Below are 15,535 nucleotides of genomic sequence, written 5' to 3'. Positions count from 1 at the left end.
TTTTCCTCTATTTCTTTGCACTGATCGCTGAGGAAGGCTTTCTTATCTCTTCTTGCTATTCTTTGGAACTCTGCATTCAAATGGGTATATCTTTCCTTTTCTCCTTTGCTTTTTACTTCTCCTCTTTTCACAGCTATTTGTAAGGCTTCCTCAGACAGCCATTTGATTTTTGCTTTTCTTTTTCTTGGGGTTGGTCTTGCTCCCTGTCTCCTGTACAGTGTCATGAACCTCTATCCATAGTTCATCAGGCACTCTGTCTATCAGATCTAGCCCCTTAAATCTGTTTCTCACTTCCACTGTATGATCATAAGGGATTTGATTTAGGTCATACCTGAATGGTCTAGTGGTTTTCCCCACTTTCTTCAACTTAAGTCTGAATTTGGCAACAAGGAGTTCATAATCTGAGCCACAGTTAACCCCGGTCTTGTTTTAGCTGACTGTATAGAGCTTCTCCATCTTTGGCTGCAAAGAATATAATCAATCTAATTTAGGTGTTGGCCATCTGGTGATGTCCACGTGTAGTCTTCTCTTATGTTGGAAGAGGGTGTTGGTTATCACTCTTGTGTTCTCTTGGCAAAACTCTATTAGCCTTTGCCCTGCTTCATTCAGAAAACTAAGATCATGGCATCCGGTCCCATCACTTCATGGCAAATAGATGGGGAAACGGTGGCTGACTTTATTTTTTTGAGCTCCAAAATCACTGCAGATGGTGATTGCAGCCATGAAATTAAAAGATGCTTACTCCTTGGAAGGAAAGTTACGACCAAGCTCAGTTCAGTTCAGTCGCTCAATCGTGTTCAACTCTTTGCAGCCCCATGAATCACAGCACGCCAGGCCTGCCTGTCCGTCACCATCTCCCGGAGTTCACTCAAACTCACGTCCATCGAGTCGGTGATGCCATCCAGCCATCTCATCCTCTGTCGTCCCCTTCTCCTCCTGCCCCCAATCCCTACCAGCTTCAGAGTCTTTTCCAATGAGTCAATTCTTTGCATGAGGTGGCCAAAGTACTGGAGTTTCACCCAGGACTGATCTCCTTTAGAATGGACTGGTTGGATCTCCTTGCAGTCCAAGGGACTTTAGACAGCATATTAAAAATCAGAGACATTACTTTGTCAACAAAGGTCTGTGTAGTCAAGGCTATGGTTTTTCCAGTAGTCATATATGGATGTGAGAGTTGGACTATAAAGAAAGCTGAGTGCCGAAGAATTGATGCTTTGAACTGTGGTTTTGGAGAAGATTCTTGAGAGTCCCTTGGACTGCAAGGAGAGCCAATCAGTCCATCCTAAAGAAGATCAGTCTTGGGTGTTCATTCGAAGGACTGATTATGAAGCTGAAACTCCAGTACTGTGGCCACCTGATGTGAAGAGCTGACTTGTTTGAAAAGACCCTGATGCTGGGAAAGATTGAGGGCAGGAGGAGAAGGGGATGACAAAGGATGTGATGGCTGGATGGCATCACCAACTCAATGGACATGCATTTGGGTAGACTCCTGCGCTTGGTGATGGACAGGGAGGCCTGGCGTGCTGCATTTCATGTGGTTCAAAGCATCTGACACGACTGAGTGAATGAACTGAACTGAACTGCTTCATTCTGTACTCCAAGGCCAAATTTGCCTGTTCCTCCAGGTATTTCTTCCTGCTTTTGCATTCTAGTCCACTATACTGAAAAGGATATCTTTTTTGGGTATTAATTCTATAAGGTCTTGTAGGTCTTCCTAGAACCGTTCAACTTCAGTGTCTTCAGCATTCCTTGGGGCATAGACTTGGATTACTGTGATATTGAACGGTTTGCCTTGAAAATGAACAGAGATCATTCTGTCATTTTTGAGACTGCACCCAAGTACTACATTTTGGACTCTTGTTGACGATGATGGCTACTCTGTTTCTTCTAAGGGATTCTTGGCCACACTAGTAGATATAATGTTCATCTGAGTTAAATTCACCTATTTCAGTCCATTTTAGTTTGCTCATTCCTAAAATGTTTACGTTCACTCTTGCTATCTCCTGTTTGACCACTTCCGATTTGCCTTGATTCATGGACCTAACATTCCAGGTTCCTATGCAATATTGCTGTTTACAGCATTGGACCTTGCTTCCGTAAAAATGAAAAGGCAACTTATAAAATGGAAGAAAATATTTGCAAACCATATTTATAAGATGTCAATATATGAAATATAAATAAAGAATTCATCCAACCCAACAGCAAAAACAAAGCAAAGCCAACTACTTCAATTTAGAAGTGGACATAGGACTTGAGTAGACATTTTTCCAAAGACATAAAACTGACCAGATAGAATTTTTTTCAAGGAGACTTTATTCTCTACAAATCTTTGAGAGAACAGGTGTTCTTTTCTTATACAGCTTCCTATAGATGATAGAAACTTGCCCTTCAACTTTGCTTTTTGACTTGCTTCTCAGTACCCATCTAATCAACTAAGTAATCCATTTATTTTCTCAACTCTCTCTCATTTGCTCTCCGTTTTCTACCTAGTCTCCCAGGGACACATGTACACTTCTATTACTCCAGCATCCTGTCTCTCACCTCTTAAAACTGCTCCTTCTCTTCTCCTTTGCTCCCATTACAGATTTTCTTTCCTTTCCAACATATTGCCTTAATTAATTTGTTCAACTCTATTCACTGCTTTATACTCAGTTTCACATTGGGAGTAACCCTTAATAATCTGAAGATAGAATTCAATTGTTTAAAGGAAACTCTTTATAAACCCTTGCTAGAAATACATGTATCAGAAACACAGAAGTTCGGCATAATATATGGCTTACTTTTTTAAAGTAGTTTTCTGGAGAGGGCAGGGCAGAGGAAAGTAGCTGGTACTTTAAGGAAATGTTAGAGACCATAGGGAAATGTATTCACTCTTTCAAGACAACTAACGAATGAATCATTGTCTCTCAGTTGGGTCATTGGAGGGACAGCCTCTTCAGGTCATGAAATTTGCATGACAAATGTTGATTGCAAATGTGGGTTAATAACTGTATAGCAAGGAAGATTCCAGGTAGCAGAAAAGCACATGCAGACAATGTTAATTCTGGAGTTCCAGCAGTGATGAGGTGTTCATCACAGCTGGGTAGGAATCACTGAGGAATGCAGCGAAACTGGCCATGCCAGCATTTACACATTGAACACTTCATGGCAACCAGGTGTCATGGGGCATAGACCCACACACTTCCCTTAGTGCATGTCAAGCTCACAGTTCTCTCCACAGAGGGAGGATAGGTACAAAAGGACCCCAGAATGCAGGTTCCCCCATTCAGGCAGCAGGTTCTGTTTAGCCCCTTACTGTTCTGGATTCCCATGGATGATATAAACTGGGAAGGCCAATGATGAACCATTATCTCTGAAGGGCTGGTCTCCCTGTACTGGATGGGTAAGTTTACAGTGGCTCAATCCAGCAACTAATCCCAGTTCAAATGCTTTGGAAAAGGCCATGATCAAAATCACACTGGAAGAGATGTGCTCCATCTTCCTTTGGTCCATGGCCCACAGATCAGTGCTAATAAATGTTTTGACTATAATCTTCAGGGAGATTCTCCTTCCTCAGCCATACTTGACTTTCAATTTTTTTTAATTGAAACTTTTAGTGAGATAATTATAGATTCACATCCAGGTGAAAGAAATAACACAGAGATCTCATGCACCATTCCCGGTTTGCCCTAATGATAACATTATGCTAAATAATAGTATAATATCACAACCAGAGGACTTCCCAGGTGGCGCAGTGGTAAAGCATCCATCTGCCAATGCAGGAGACATGAGAGACGCAGATTTGAGCCCTGGGTCTGGAAGATCCCTTGGAGTAGGAAATGGCGACCCACTCCAGTATTCTTGCCTGGAAAATTCCAAAGATAGAGAAGCCTGGTGGACTGTAGTCCATGAAGTTGCGAAGAATTGGACATGACTGAGCACACACTCACAACCAGAATAGTGACAGTAATAAATTTAATTCACCAATTAAAAAATCCAAACTTTTATCTTTAGATGTATTGAGGAATGATCTATCTGGTGACAAGAATCTGAACCCAATGCTTTTTTTCTACGAGAAATTTTCATTAATTGTTTCTTTGGATAATCAAACAAACCCAAAGGAAAGAATTACTGTCTGTTTAAGTAGATGTAAGGAGAATTTATCAGAGAAGGCAATGGCACTCACTCCAGTACTCTTGCCTGGAGAATCCCAGGGACAGGGGAGCCTGGTGAGCTGCCATCTATGGGGTCGCATAGAGTCGGACATTACTGAAGTGACTTAGCAGCAGCAGAAGTAGCAAGGAGAATTTATAAGCAGAAACTCATGCCCCTCAGTCTTCACTGACCCCTTTCACATAGAAAACCCATGTTAACACTGCAGTGAATCTGTAGATTGCTTCTCCCACCCCACCACCCTCTATTTTGTGGCAGAAGGCACCGTATTCTAAAATGTTTTAACCAGAAACAAACAGAATAAAGAAGGAAAAAGAAATAAAGCAGAAATTATGAAGGAGAAGAGGGTAACATCATCTGCAGGGTGTGAACGTGCGAGGGTGAGTGTGCAGGCAGGTCGGGCAGAGGCAATGAGGACCTGGCCTGGCTACAAAATATCTGAGCTTGTGGAGTGGGCAGAGGTGTCCCTGTCAGGGATGGCACAGCACTAAGGCCATGTTCAGAAAAGAGCAGTGGGGCAGCTGTGGCTGGAGCCAGGTTGGAAGTGCCTGAGAAACGTCAGGTGCAGCATTATCATGGCACCTGGTCCCCTCCCTATCTGTGGAAGTGCGGGGCTTGTGCATAGGATTTGCTGGATGGATCAGAGTAAAATTGCACCAGCTGGGCTTTAATTCCGGATTGCAGACTGGTCCCTAACCCCAGCCCAAGTTTGGCAGGGGGTCATATGAGTGGAGAATTATTAGTATTATGGTCTTTATGAGCGTTTTAAATACTCTGTGTTTTTTGTATTAAAGTGTATACTTCTAGAATGAGAGATCATGTTTGGCTTCTGTCACAAACCACGCAACAAATTACCAAACACACACACACACACACACACACACACACACGACACAATGCAAGGGAAGGAAAACTATCCATGAAAAGATCATCGTGTCTATCCTGGTTGTACAGCTCTGTCATTGATCAAATTAGGATAAGTTACTTCTCTACTTCCCCATTTATAAAAATGAATATACTGATGCATGTTTCATAAGAATCATTTAAACATTATCTGGGATATAACTCAATTGATTACAATTAGATCTGAATAGTGGGTCAAATGCATATGTTTCTCTGGAGAGAAATAAATGTATATAAGCACAAATCAGGAAGTTCAGTCATTATCACCTAACTCACCAAAGAGGAAATGCTTCCTCTTAAGTTTCTCGTGAGCTGCAAACACAGTGGAGTTAAGAGAGCAGGGGATTTCTCATTAGTGCTTATGTGGGAGATCAGGAGAAGAAAAAGACTACAGCTAGGTATATGGAAGGAAAAGAGAGAGGTAAGGATAGGAAGAAGAAGAAGGGAACTCCCTTCAGAAAATGTCTTCAGCTTTTGGGATACTTTTCACAATTTTTCTCCCTTTCACAGCTGGTGAGTCTGTTGGGAGTGGTGGTGGGGAAGGGCGAAAGGTACTGGAGTGAAGTAGAGGAAACCATGTTGAGAAAGATACTTTAGATTGTTTTCCACCAAAATTTTTATGTCTTTTAAAACTCTCAATTTCATTCTTCTCTTTCTAGTTTCCTTGGGTAACAATTTTCGAACAGTCCTTGCATGGGGATCTAATGCTCTGCATTTCTAATGAGCTACCAAGTGATGTTGATATTGCTGATATGTAGATCAACACTGAGTAGCAAGGTTTTAAAGAAGTCTTGTTTTTCGAAAAAAGACACTTGTGATAATTCTAAGACTGCATCTTTATGCCATTTGCAACAAACAAACAAACAAACCAAAAAACCAACCCTAAAATAAAGCAAAAACCAAAAAGGAGTCTAAGAAAGAACTCACACATAAATGTTAAATTCCTTATAAGTGGGTACAAGCTATTTAAGCCACGTTAGGGGATCTTTTTAAGAACTCCAGAGGCCGTGTGATGTAGAAAAGGTATGCTTGCTCCCTGTACTTCCCCTTCCTGACTGTGGAAGCTTTGAGTTTGAGTCTCTGCTCTGCCCTTTAGAGGTAGATTTCTCATCTCTACACAAGGAGTAGCCATTTCTCTCTGTAGAGAGTTCGTGAGTATATTAGTGTCTCTCACATAGTATAGAAGTGGCTCTCAAGCAGAGGATGCTCAGTTAAGATTAGGTTTCTTGTCTCTTTCCTATTTTATCTTCTGAAGAATTTATTTATAAATAACTACCAGTTTTGCACTCAAGATAATTTTAATTTATCTTTTTATTCATTCTTAGTGCATTATGACAATGCATTTTAATCATTAGGCTGTGTTACTGTACATAATTAAAGTTAATAACACTTCTCTTATTTTAAAAAGTGTTTTACAAGTGTTTTTGAACTAACCTAGAGTGATCTTCTTTCTAGGTATTTCGGATTATTAGGGAAGTTTTGACATAAGAATACTGGGCTTCAGGTCAAAATATCTGAATTTGAGATGTAAACGTGGTCACTTACCAAGACTACCAAGATGCTTGAAATTGTGTTTTGTCTTTTATCTGTCTCTGCATAATTCATGGTACCTATCACAATACTTCAAATATACTAATGATATTTATTGAGCACTTATTACATGCAAGATGCTTTTCTAAGTACTCTACGTGTATTAGTTCTTTTAATCATAATAATCCTAAAAGGAATATTACTTCTATTTAAGGGAAATTAAATTGAGACACAGAGGAGCTAAGTGATATATTTCACTATATCTAAGCTGCAATATTTTTTCACATTTTAGCATCTCCACAATGGGATGTGTATCAGTCAGAGTCCCAGCAGTAAATAACCAGCACACTTTGAGTAACTTAGGGAGAGTTTTACAAAAGCATGCATACTTTAAAAAGATGTGGTTTCCATAACCAGTAAGAGATAAGGAAGGACCTGGTGTCTTGCAACTGCTGGAAGGCATTACACTCCTTGACCTGAAGTTACAAGATGAAGGAATCTGAAGAAAGCAGTGTTTTTGAGAGCTGCCTATAGGACGATGGCTATGGGAGTGGTATATATGCAAACTCTAACACCCCCACAGGAAAAATGTAGTACTCCGACCTCACTCTCCTTCCACCTCTGATCTACATTTGCTGTCAATGCCTCCAAGAAGTCGGCCTCTTAGGACCTAGAGAATGGCAGAAAACATTGGAGAATTGATCTGGAGGGGCAAATGGAGCATATTCCAGCACAAGATGCATCCTACAATAGAAATCATGTCATGAGTAATTGGCAGAGCATTTTGTCTCCTACTGTTGCATAATCAATATGTTATAAATTAGTATCATTCTTTTATTTGATAAAGCACAGAAACTTGTTCAATGTTACACATTAGAATGCAGTTGTGGCAGAATTTGCACCCAGATAATCTAACTCAAGAGCCCATGGCCTTAACCAGCATGCACTATAAGTAGATCCTTATTAAACAGTCACAGATAAAACTGTATTGATTTTTTGATTTTTTTTTTTTTCTGTTCTGATTTACAGCATCTCCAGAAGTAACACTACTTTAGAGGAAGAATAAAACTTCAGTGTGCAAAGGTTGCAGGGAAGCCAGCTTGCACAGATTTTCTAAGCCCCAGAAGATTGCATCACTGAGCATGAATCTAGGATTAACAGGGCAGTGACTGTCCAGAACACATGCCACTGGGCAGGCAACATTGTATATTATGTGACCTGCTTTATTTTACATTTGAACAGGAGCAAGAGTCTAACCATAGGTGAGCAGGCTTGCAGTAACTGATCTAATTATCTTAACTTCTTCCCAAACAAGTGTCATCACCTATTGACATACTTGGTTATCACCTCAGGAAATTCTAATTGACTTACATTGAATTTTTTCATTCTGTCTTATTTCCTCTTTCAAGTTTTCCTTTGCCTTCTGTCTTATTATTGGCCTGAGGTAGATTTTCTCAGATAAAATTCACTCTATTTTTTTTATCTCTTTATTGGTTCGTAGTCCATTCTGACAGTGCATTTTAAGTATTAGGTTGTTGTGTCACCACTTAATTTTCTTTTTGATTATGTCTAATCAGGTTTTTAACCTACCCACTGAGATATGAGGAAATAAAACTAAACTTTCATTTTATTTCCTTTTTCCTCTTTTCTTTTTTAACCATGTTAATCACATGTTATTTTCCATAGTGGAAAACCATAGTGGTTTTCACACTGTCTCATTATTTCTAGTTATCGTGTTGCCAATTCTGGTGGTTGCTGTAATAGAAAAACAGAATTATAGAAGAGGTAGTGACCATTAAATGGTAAATGGGAGTGAGAAGAATTTAGAGAGGACTTTGTACAGGGGATAAAATTTGAATGAGGTCTGAAGGATAGACTGAACTTTAAAAAGTTAATTAGGCTGACAAAGTAAAAGAGGGCATTTTATTTTATTTATCAATAACAGCAATAGTTGATTTACAGTGTGCTAGTTAGTATCTGCTGCTCATCAAAGTGATCCAGTTATATATACACATATATCCACTTTTTTATAGATTTTGTTACCATAAAGGCTATTACAGAGTACTGAATAGAGTTCCCTGTGCTATATAGTAGGTTCTTATTAGTTATCTATTTTATATATCATAGTCCGTATATGTCAATTCCAATCTCCCAATTTATCCCTCCACTTGCCCTTCCCCCCTTGCATTCAGTCGCTCACTCATGTCTGACTCTTTGTGATCCTATGGATTGTAGCCTGCTAGGCCCCTCTGTTCGTGGGATTTCCCAGGCAAGAATACTGGAGTGGGTTGCCACTTCTTATTCTAGGGATCTTCCCAACCCAGGGATCGAACCTGTGTCTCTTGTGTCTCCTGCATTGGCAGGAGGATTCTTTACCACTGAGCCACCAGGGAAGCCCCATCCCTTCACCCACGGTAACTGTAAGTTTGTTTTCTATATATGTTACTGTATTTCTGTCTTGTAAATAGGTTCATTTGTACCGTTTTTTAGATTCCACATATAAGTGAGATCATATGATATTTGTCTTTCTCTATCTGACTACTCAGTATGACAATCTCTGGGTCCATTCATGGCACTGCATATGACATTATTTTTATCTTTTTTTATGGCTCAGTGATTGGACTGCAAGGAGATCCAACCAGTCCATTCGAAAGGAGATCAGTCCTGGGTGTTCTTTGGAAGGACTGATGCTGAAGCTCCAATATCTTGGCCACCTCATGCCAAGAGTTAACTCATTGGAAAAGACTCTGATGCTGGGAGGGATTGCGGGCAGAAGAAAAAGGGGACAACAGAGGATGAGATGGCTGGATGGCATCACTGACTCCATGGGCGTGAGTCTGAGTGAACTCCGGGAGTTGGTGATGGACAGGGAGGCCTGGTGTGCTGCAATTCGTGGGGTCGCAAAGAGTCGGACATGACTGAGCAACAACTGAACTGAACTTATATTCCATTGTATATATGTACCACATCTTCTTTATCCATTCCTCCATTTATGGGCTTCAATGTCCTGGCTATGGTAAGTAGTCCTGCAATGAACATTTTTGAACTTTGGTTTTCTCTGAATATATGCCCAGGAATGGAACTGCAGGATCATATCATAGCTTTATTTTTACTTTTTAAAAGAACCTCCATACTCTTCTCCATAGTGGCTGTGCCAATTTACATTCTCACCAACAGTGTAGGAGAGTTCCCTTTTCTCCACATCCTCTCCAGCATTTACTGTTGGTAGATTTTGTGGTGATGGCCATTCTGACTGGTGTGAGGTGCTACCTCATTATAGTTTTGACTTACTTTTCTCTGATAACTAGTGATGCTGTGCATCTTTTCATATGTCTCTTGGCCATCTGTCTTCTTTGGAGAAATGTCTATTTAGATCTTCTGCCCACTTTTTAATTGGACTGTTTGGGTGTTTTGATATTGAGCTGCATGAGCTGTTTGTATATTTTGGATATTAATCCCTTGTCAGTCATTTCATTTGCAAATATTTTCTCCCACTCTGAGGGTTGTCTTTTCATTCTGTTCATGGTTTCCTTTGTTGTGCAGAAGCTTTTAAACTTAATTAGGTACCACTTGTTTATTTTTGTTATTCTAGGAGGTGGATCAAAAGAGATATTGCTTGTGATTTATGTCACAGAGTGTTTTGCTTTTGCAAAGACTGTTTTGCCTATGCAAAGAAAGAAGTGGAGATGATTTGTTTGGAATTAATATGTTTTACAGATGAGTTGGAAACACAGATTCAAAGGAAATTAGAATGGGATTCAGATTTTGAAGTCTTCTTCTTATAAGCAATAAATCAAATTTTTCTAGACAAAGATGTTGAGTTGGATAGAGAAGCAACCACAAGATAGAATCTGGGAAGCACCACATTTTCAGGAATGGTCCAAAGAACAGAATCTAATAAAAGACGCAGAGTAGAGTCCATGGGGAAGGAAAATCAGTGGAAACCAATGAAAGAGTTTGAGGGAGGAAGGGGCAAAAATGTCAAATTCCTTCAAGATGTCAGGTAGAATAAAAATTTTAAATGTGCTTTGAATTAATCACTGGATCATTGATGACTGTCATAAAAGTAATGGGGAAGGCTATAAAAAGTGCTCTCTGGGCAGTTTTTGATTATATATATATATTTTAAAAAAACCTTATTGTGAATCATATCAGGAAATATCCCCAAATATCTTACTGAGGCTCTTTTTCTATAATATCATAATATTAAGTAGCACATTGGTCAAGGAGTTTTTTTTTTATCAGAATGCTGACATTTGATGTCTTATTTGCAGAACCCTTTCCAAAGAACTCTCATGGAACATTCGGGTAAAATTTCACTAGAAAATTCTTATATTTCTTAGAGAAAAGCAAAATACCTGATTTTTTCCAGATTCCTTTGCTACTTTGAGCAAAAAAGAATTATTAACATCAATAATACACTATAGATTAACCTGACTTGTCAATAAGGAATGTACTTTAAAGATATTACTTGTAATTAAAGTTCTTGAGCCTCCAGCTTACTCCACCCCTTGGACTCAGCCTTAAGGTTCTCTTTCCTTCTGGGCATTCTGACTATTGTGGGATCCATTGCTTTCTGGAAGTTTACTGGATGCAACTTATCTGTTAGTTAATCAAAATGGACTTTACATTCAAAGTTTATTTATTCAAATAGGAAATTCATAGGCAGCAAAATTTATGGTCCTTCTATGCTACCTCGGTAGTCCTTGTATTCAATACTAATGGCACTGGTAAAAACAACTACTAAAACAAACTAGTAGCAACAGCAGCAACCAACAACAAACAGCAATAATTGTCACTATTTGAATGTTTACTACTCCGCCAGGCACTGTACCATATGCCGCACATATCACTTAAACTATTACTTTTCTTATTAACAAGGACAGAAATATATATTGGAAGCAACTGATCATTTATGTGAAAAGCTTTTATGTCTTTTATGCATGCATTTTTGGATATGTCAAGGTATAGCAGTGAATTAACACATAAAAAAAAGGAATATATTTTATTCCTTTTAATAAAAAATATAACACAACACATAATAAAAAAAAAGGGTTTTCTTTAAAAGTGTAAATAGCTTTTTATCACAATTGCTTTGCCAACTAGAATTGGTAAAAGAGGAACAACAAGTACTAAATCAAATTACAAGGACTTCCCTGGTGGTCCAGGAGTTAAGAATCCACCTGCCAATGGATGGCACATGAGTTTGATCCCTGGTCTGGGAAGATTCAACATGCTGCAGGGCAACTAGGCCCCTGCAACACAGCTACTGAGCCCCAGCTCTAGAACTTGGCAGCTGCAGCTACTGAAGCTCGAGCACACTAGAGCTCATGCTCCACGATAAGCAAAGCCACCACAGTGTGAAGCCCGAGCACCACAACTAGCATACCCACCACTTGCTGCAACTAGAAAAAGCCCACGTGCGCAGCAGTGAAGACCCAGAGCAGCCAAAAAATACAAATAAACAAATCAGATTATTTTTTTCTTTTTCCTACATTTCCTGACTCCCTAATGTTTTTGACACACACATAGATAAAAGAACGTTTTGATATTTGGCAAAACTAATACAATTATGTAAAGTTTAAAAATAAAATAAAAATTTTAAAAAAAATGTAAAAAAAAAAGGAAAAAGAAAAAAAAAAGAAGAACAGTCTTTGAGCTTTCAAGCTTGTTTTAGCTTAGCTCTAATTGAAATGTGGTCCTAGGAGCCCTTGCAGGAGGTCCTCAAGGTAGGTTCTATTTTCATAATAATACTAATATGTTTGCTTTTTGCACTTACATTCTCTTGCATTCATTTTCGAGATGCTACATGGCATATGTTGATATTGTTGCCTTGATGGCTTATGGAGTAAGTACTTATGTATTATTAGTGTGTGTGTTTCTAAATTTTCCTATGGCAAATTCTTTGGGATCCTCAACAATTTTTAAGGGTAGAAAGACACATTGAAACTAAAAAGCCCAAGAATTACTGTTTTAGATGAAAGAAAATATGAATTAGGACCACTTATTATTGAATTAGTCTTAATTTGGGGGAATAAAACTTTAGAAAATTATATAAAATTATAAGATATTATCAAATGTGAAAAAGTAATGAAAATTCGTGAGCTGTATCATTTGGCTTACCTAAATTGACTATAAATTACTGAATTAACTATAAATTCCTAGCTGCGGGTCTCTTTCATTTTCTAGAGTTATAACAAGGTTCTGGTGGTTAAGACTCAGACTCTTAAGCTGCAGAGCTTCCTCTCTTTCTTTGTTTTTGTCTTGTTTTGTCAATAAATATATATATTTTGCCCATCTTCTTTAAAATTAACACAAGCCTAACTTTGGTTTTTGTTGACTACTAACAAACACACTCTCTAGCCTTGATAACCAACCTTTTGGACAAACACCATGTGGTTAACCCAAACAGTCAGTCTGTGGTACTTTGTTACTGATGCCATAGCAGACTAGTACTCTATGGGACTTGGTCTAAAATGCCTTAAATATGAGTTATTTTTGATGTAAATGCTTTCAATTATTAGCCTAAATAAATATTTGTTGAAGTATTCTACTTATCCCACTTATTATTCTTACCTTCCCAAATCAAATTGTTTACTATATCTTTTTCTCTTTCAAGTATCCTGTTTTTCAAGATACCTTTCTAAGTCAATTCTGCCAAATATGGTATAAGTCAGCATTAACATATACTGTGGAAATATTTATCAGAGGTTCCTAGGACATACAATTTTCTCTTTAGTTATTTTAAAAATAATACATTTTATTTTATTTTGGTGAAATGTCCTTCTTATAGGACATTCAGGCAATACAGAAAATGTAACTGCTTCAAATTCCACCACTCAAAACAACCAGTCTTAACATTAGCTGAACAGTTTTCTATGAATATGTGTAAAAAGAAGGAAAGACAAATTATTGTATGAAAATTATTTCATATGAGCATGTTACCTTAAATAAAAATTATTACATTTATTGTTACTTTATTTTAAGCTGGCAAAAGGGGCAGATGTAATTACTGAATGTGAGATAGAAATGTCCCTACCATATACAAATGTGAATGTGAACTATGATATTTGAGTGATAATGCTGCATTATTGTTTGTTCATCAATCACAACAAATGTACCACTCTGGTAGGGATGATGAGGGCGGCTACATACACGTGGAAGTAGGGGACAAACAGAAACCGTTTGAGCTGTAAAGTCGCTTTCAGTCGTGTCCGACTCTGTGCGACCCCATAGACAGCAGCCCACCAGGCTCCTCTGTCCCTGGGATTCTCCAGGCAAGAACACTGGAGTGGGTTGCCATTTCCTTCTCCAATGCATGAAAGTGAAAAGTGAAAGTGAAGGCGCTCAGTCGTGTCCAACTCTTCGTGACCCCATGGACTGCAGCCCACCAGGCTCCTCTGTCCGTGAGATTTTCCAGGCAAGGATACTGGATTGGGTTGCCATTTCCTTCTTCAATATATATTTTTACATGTTGAAGATTAAAACACTTGTGTTCTTTATAAATAATTATCTCATGTTTAAACTATATATTTAAGTGGATTTATTGTTCATCACAAATCATGATTTAAAATTTTTATTTATTTATTTATTTTTGTTATTGGGATATATATGGCAGAAAGAGAAGAACTAAAGAGCCTCTTGATAAAAGTGAAAGAGGAGAGTGAAAAAGTTGGCTTAAAGCTCAACATTCAGAAAATTAAGATAGTGGCATCCGATCCCATCACTTCATGGCAAATAGATGGGGAAACAATAGAAACAGTGAGAGACTTTATTTTCTTGGGCTCCAAAATCACTGCAGATGGTGACTGCAGCCATGAAATTAAAAGATGGCTGCTCCTTGGAAGAAAAATTATGACCAACCTAGACAGCATATTAAAAAGCAGAGACATTACTTTGCCAACAAGGGTTTGTCTAATCAAAGCTATGTTTTTTCCAGTGGTCATGTACAGATGTGAGAGTTCAACTATAAAGAAAACTGAGTGCTGAAGAATTTTTAACTGTGGTGTTGGATAAGACTCTTGAGAGTCCCTTGGATTGCAAGGAGATCCAATCAGTCAATCCTAAAGGAAATCAGTTCTGAATATTCATTGGAAAGACTGATGCTGAGGCTGAAACTCCAATACTTTGGCCACCTGATGCAAAGAACGGACTCATTTGAAAGACCCTGATGCTGGGAAAGATTGAAGGCAGGAGAAGAGGATGACAGAGGATGAGATGGTTGGATGGCATCACCAATTCGATGGACATGAGTTTAAGTAAGCACTGGGAGTTGGTGATGGACAGGGAAACCTGGCGTGCTGCAGTCCATGGGGTTGCAAAGAGTTGGACCCAACTGAAAGACTGAACTGAACTGAACTATCTAGTGCTTTTGTTGTATGTTTTACAACTGAAGAAGTGTGAGAGGAAAGATTAAAAAAATGAGTGCTTGTATCTGTTTTTAAATTCTCTCCTGTCCTCTTTGGTTTTGATCTACAGGTAAGATGAGATAAAACCTATTGTAACTCATTCTAATCCAGAGTGTGTCTGTCTCTCTGTTATGCCACTCATTGAATGTGTAGTTGGATCTATTATCTTACAGTGTAACCATGGAGTTATTAGCACCACTAGTTTTCATTCCAAGAAAAAAAAAGATGAAAAAAAACCCTCCCAGAAGCAAAATAAAATAAGACAGAGTAACAAAGTCTTACTCATAGTCATAACCACTTAGAGACTTCTGATAAAGTAAAATATTGCTAAAATGTTAGAACAGATACAGAAACTGTAGCATTTTCGACATAATCAACCACATTGCCTGTGGTTCAGATGTGAAATAAGCAAAAAACAGTTTCTTCTGAGCCCTGATATTTATGACGGCCACAATTGACCACACCGTGAAAACCTAATGCTTGGTTTGTGTGTGTATGGTATATTTGCATTCACGTTTAATACTATTGACACAATGTTTGTA

At 38.4% G+C, this 15,535-nt stretch overlaps 1 protein-coding gene and 1 pseudogene across 3 annotated transcripts in view; one reads left to right on the top strand and one right to left on the bottom strand.

Moving 5' to 3' along the window:
* LOC104997828 (cell surface glycoprotein CD200 receptor 1) overlaps positions 1-14,555 on the top strand; it is a 65,131-nt gene extending 50,576 nt beyond the window's left edge. The window contains exons 9-10 of one of the 3 annotated variants that reach the window (XR_826363.1): positions 7,615-7,847; positions 14,525-14,555. Coding sequence is in view for 1 of the 3 variants with exons in the window: in XM_010852760.1 (XP_010851062.1) it covers positions 7,615-7,640 (26 nt within the window). In the remaining 2 variants the exon portion in view is untranslated. Of the gene's footprint in view, positions 1-7,614; positions 8,816-9,199; positions 9,222-14,524 lie in introns of those variants that run through there. The other 2 variants (XR_826364.1, XM_010852760.1) reach the window with 2 other exon arrangements.
* Positions 2,706-3,542, bottom strand: LOC104997830 (annotated as a pseudogene).
* Positions 14,556-15,535: the final 980 nt, after the last annotated feature.

The sequence above is a fragment of the Bison bison genome, unplaced genomic scaffold, assembly GCF_000754665.1.
Source record: "Bison bison bison isolate TAMUID 2011002044 unplaced genomic scaffold, Bison_UMD1.0 scf7180017864314, whole genome shotgun sequence".
NCBI classification, from domain to species: domain Eukaryota; kingdom Metazoa; phylum Chordata; class Mammalia; order Artiodactyla; family Bovidae; genus Bison; species Bison bison.
Note: the sequence above shows the minus strand (reverse complement) of the source record. Positions and strands in the feature narration are given on the sequence as shown.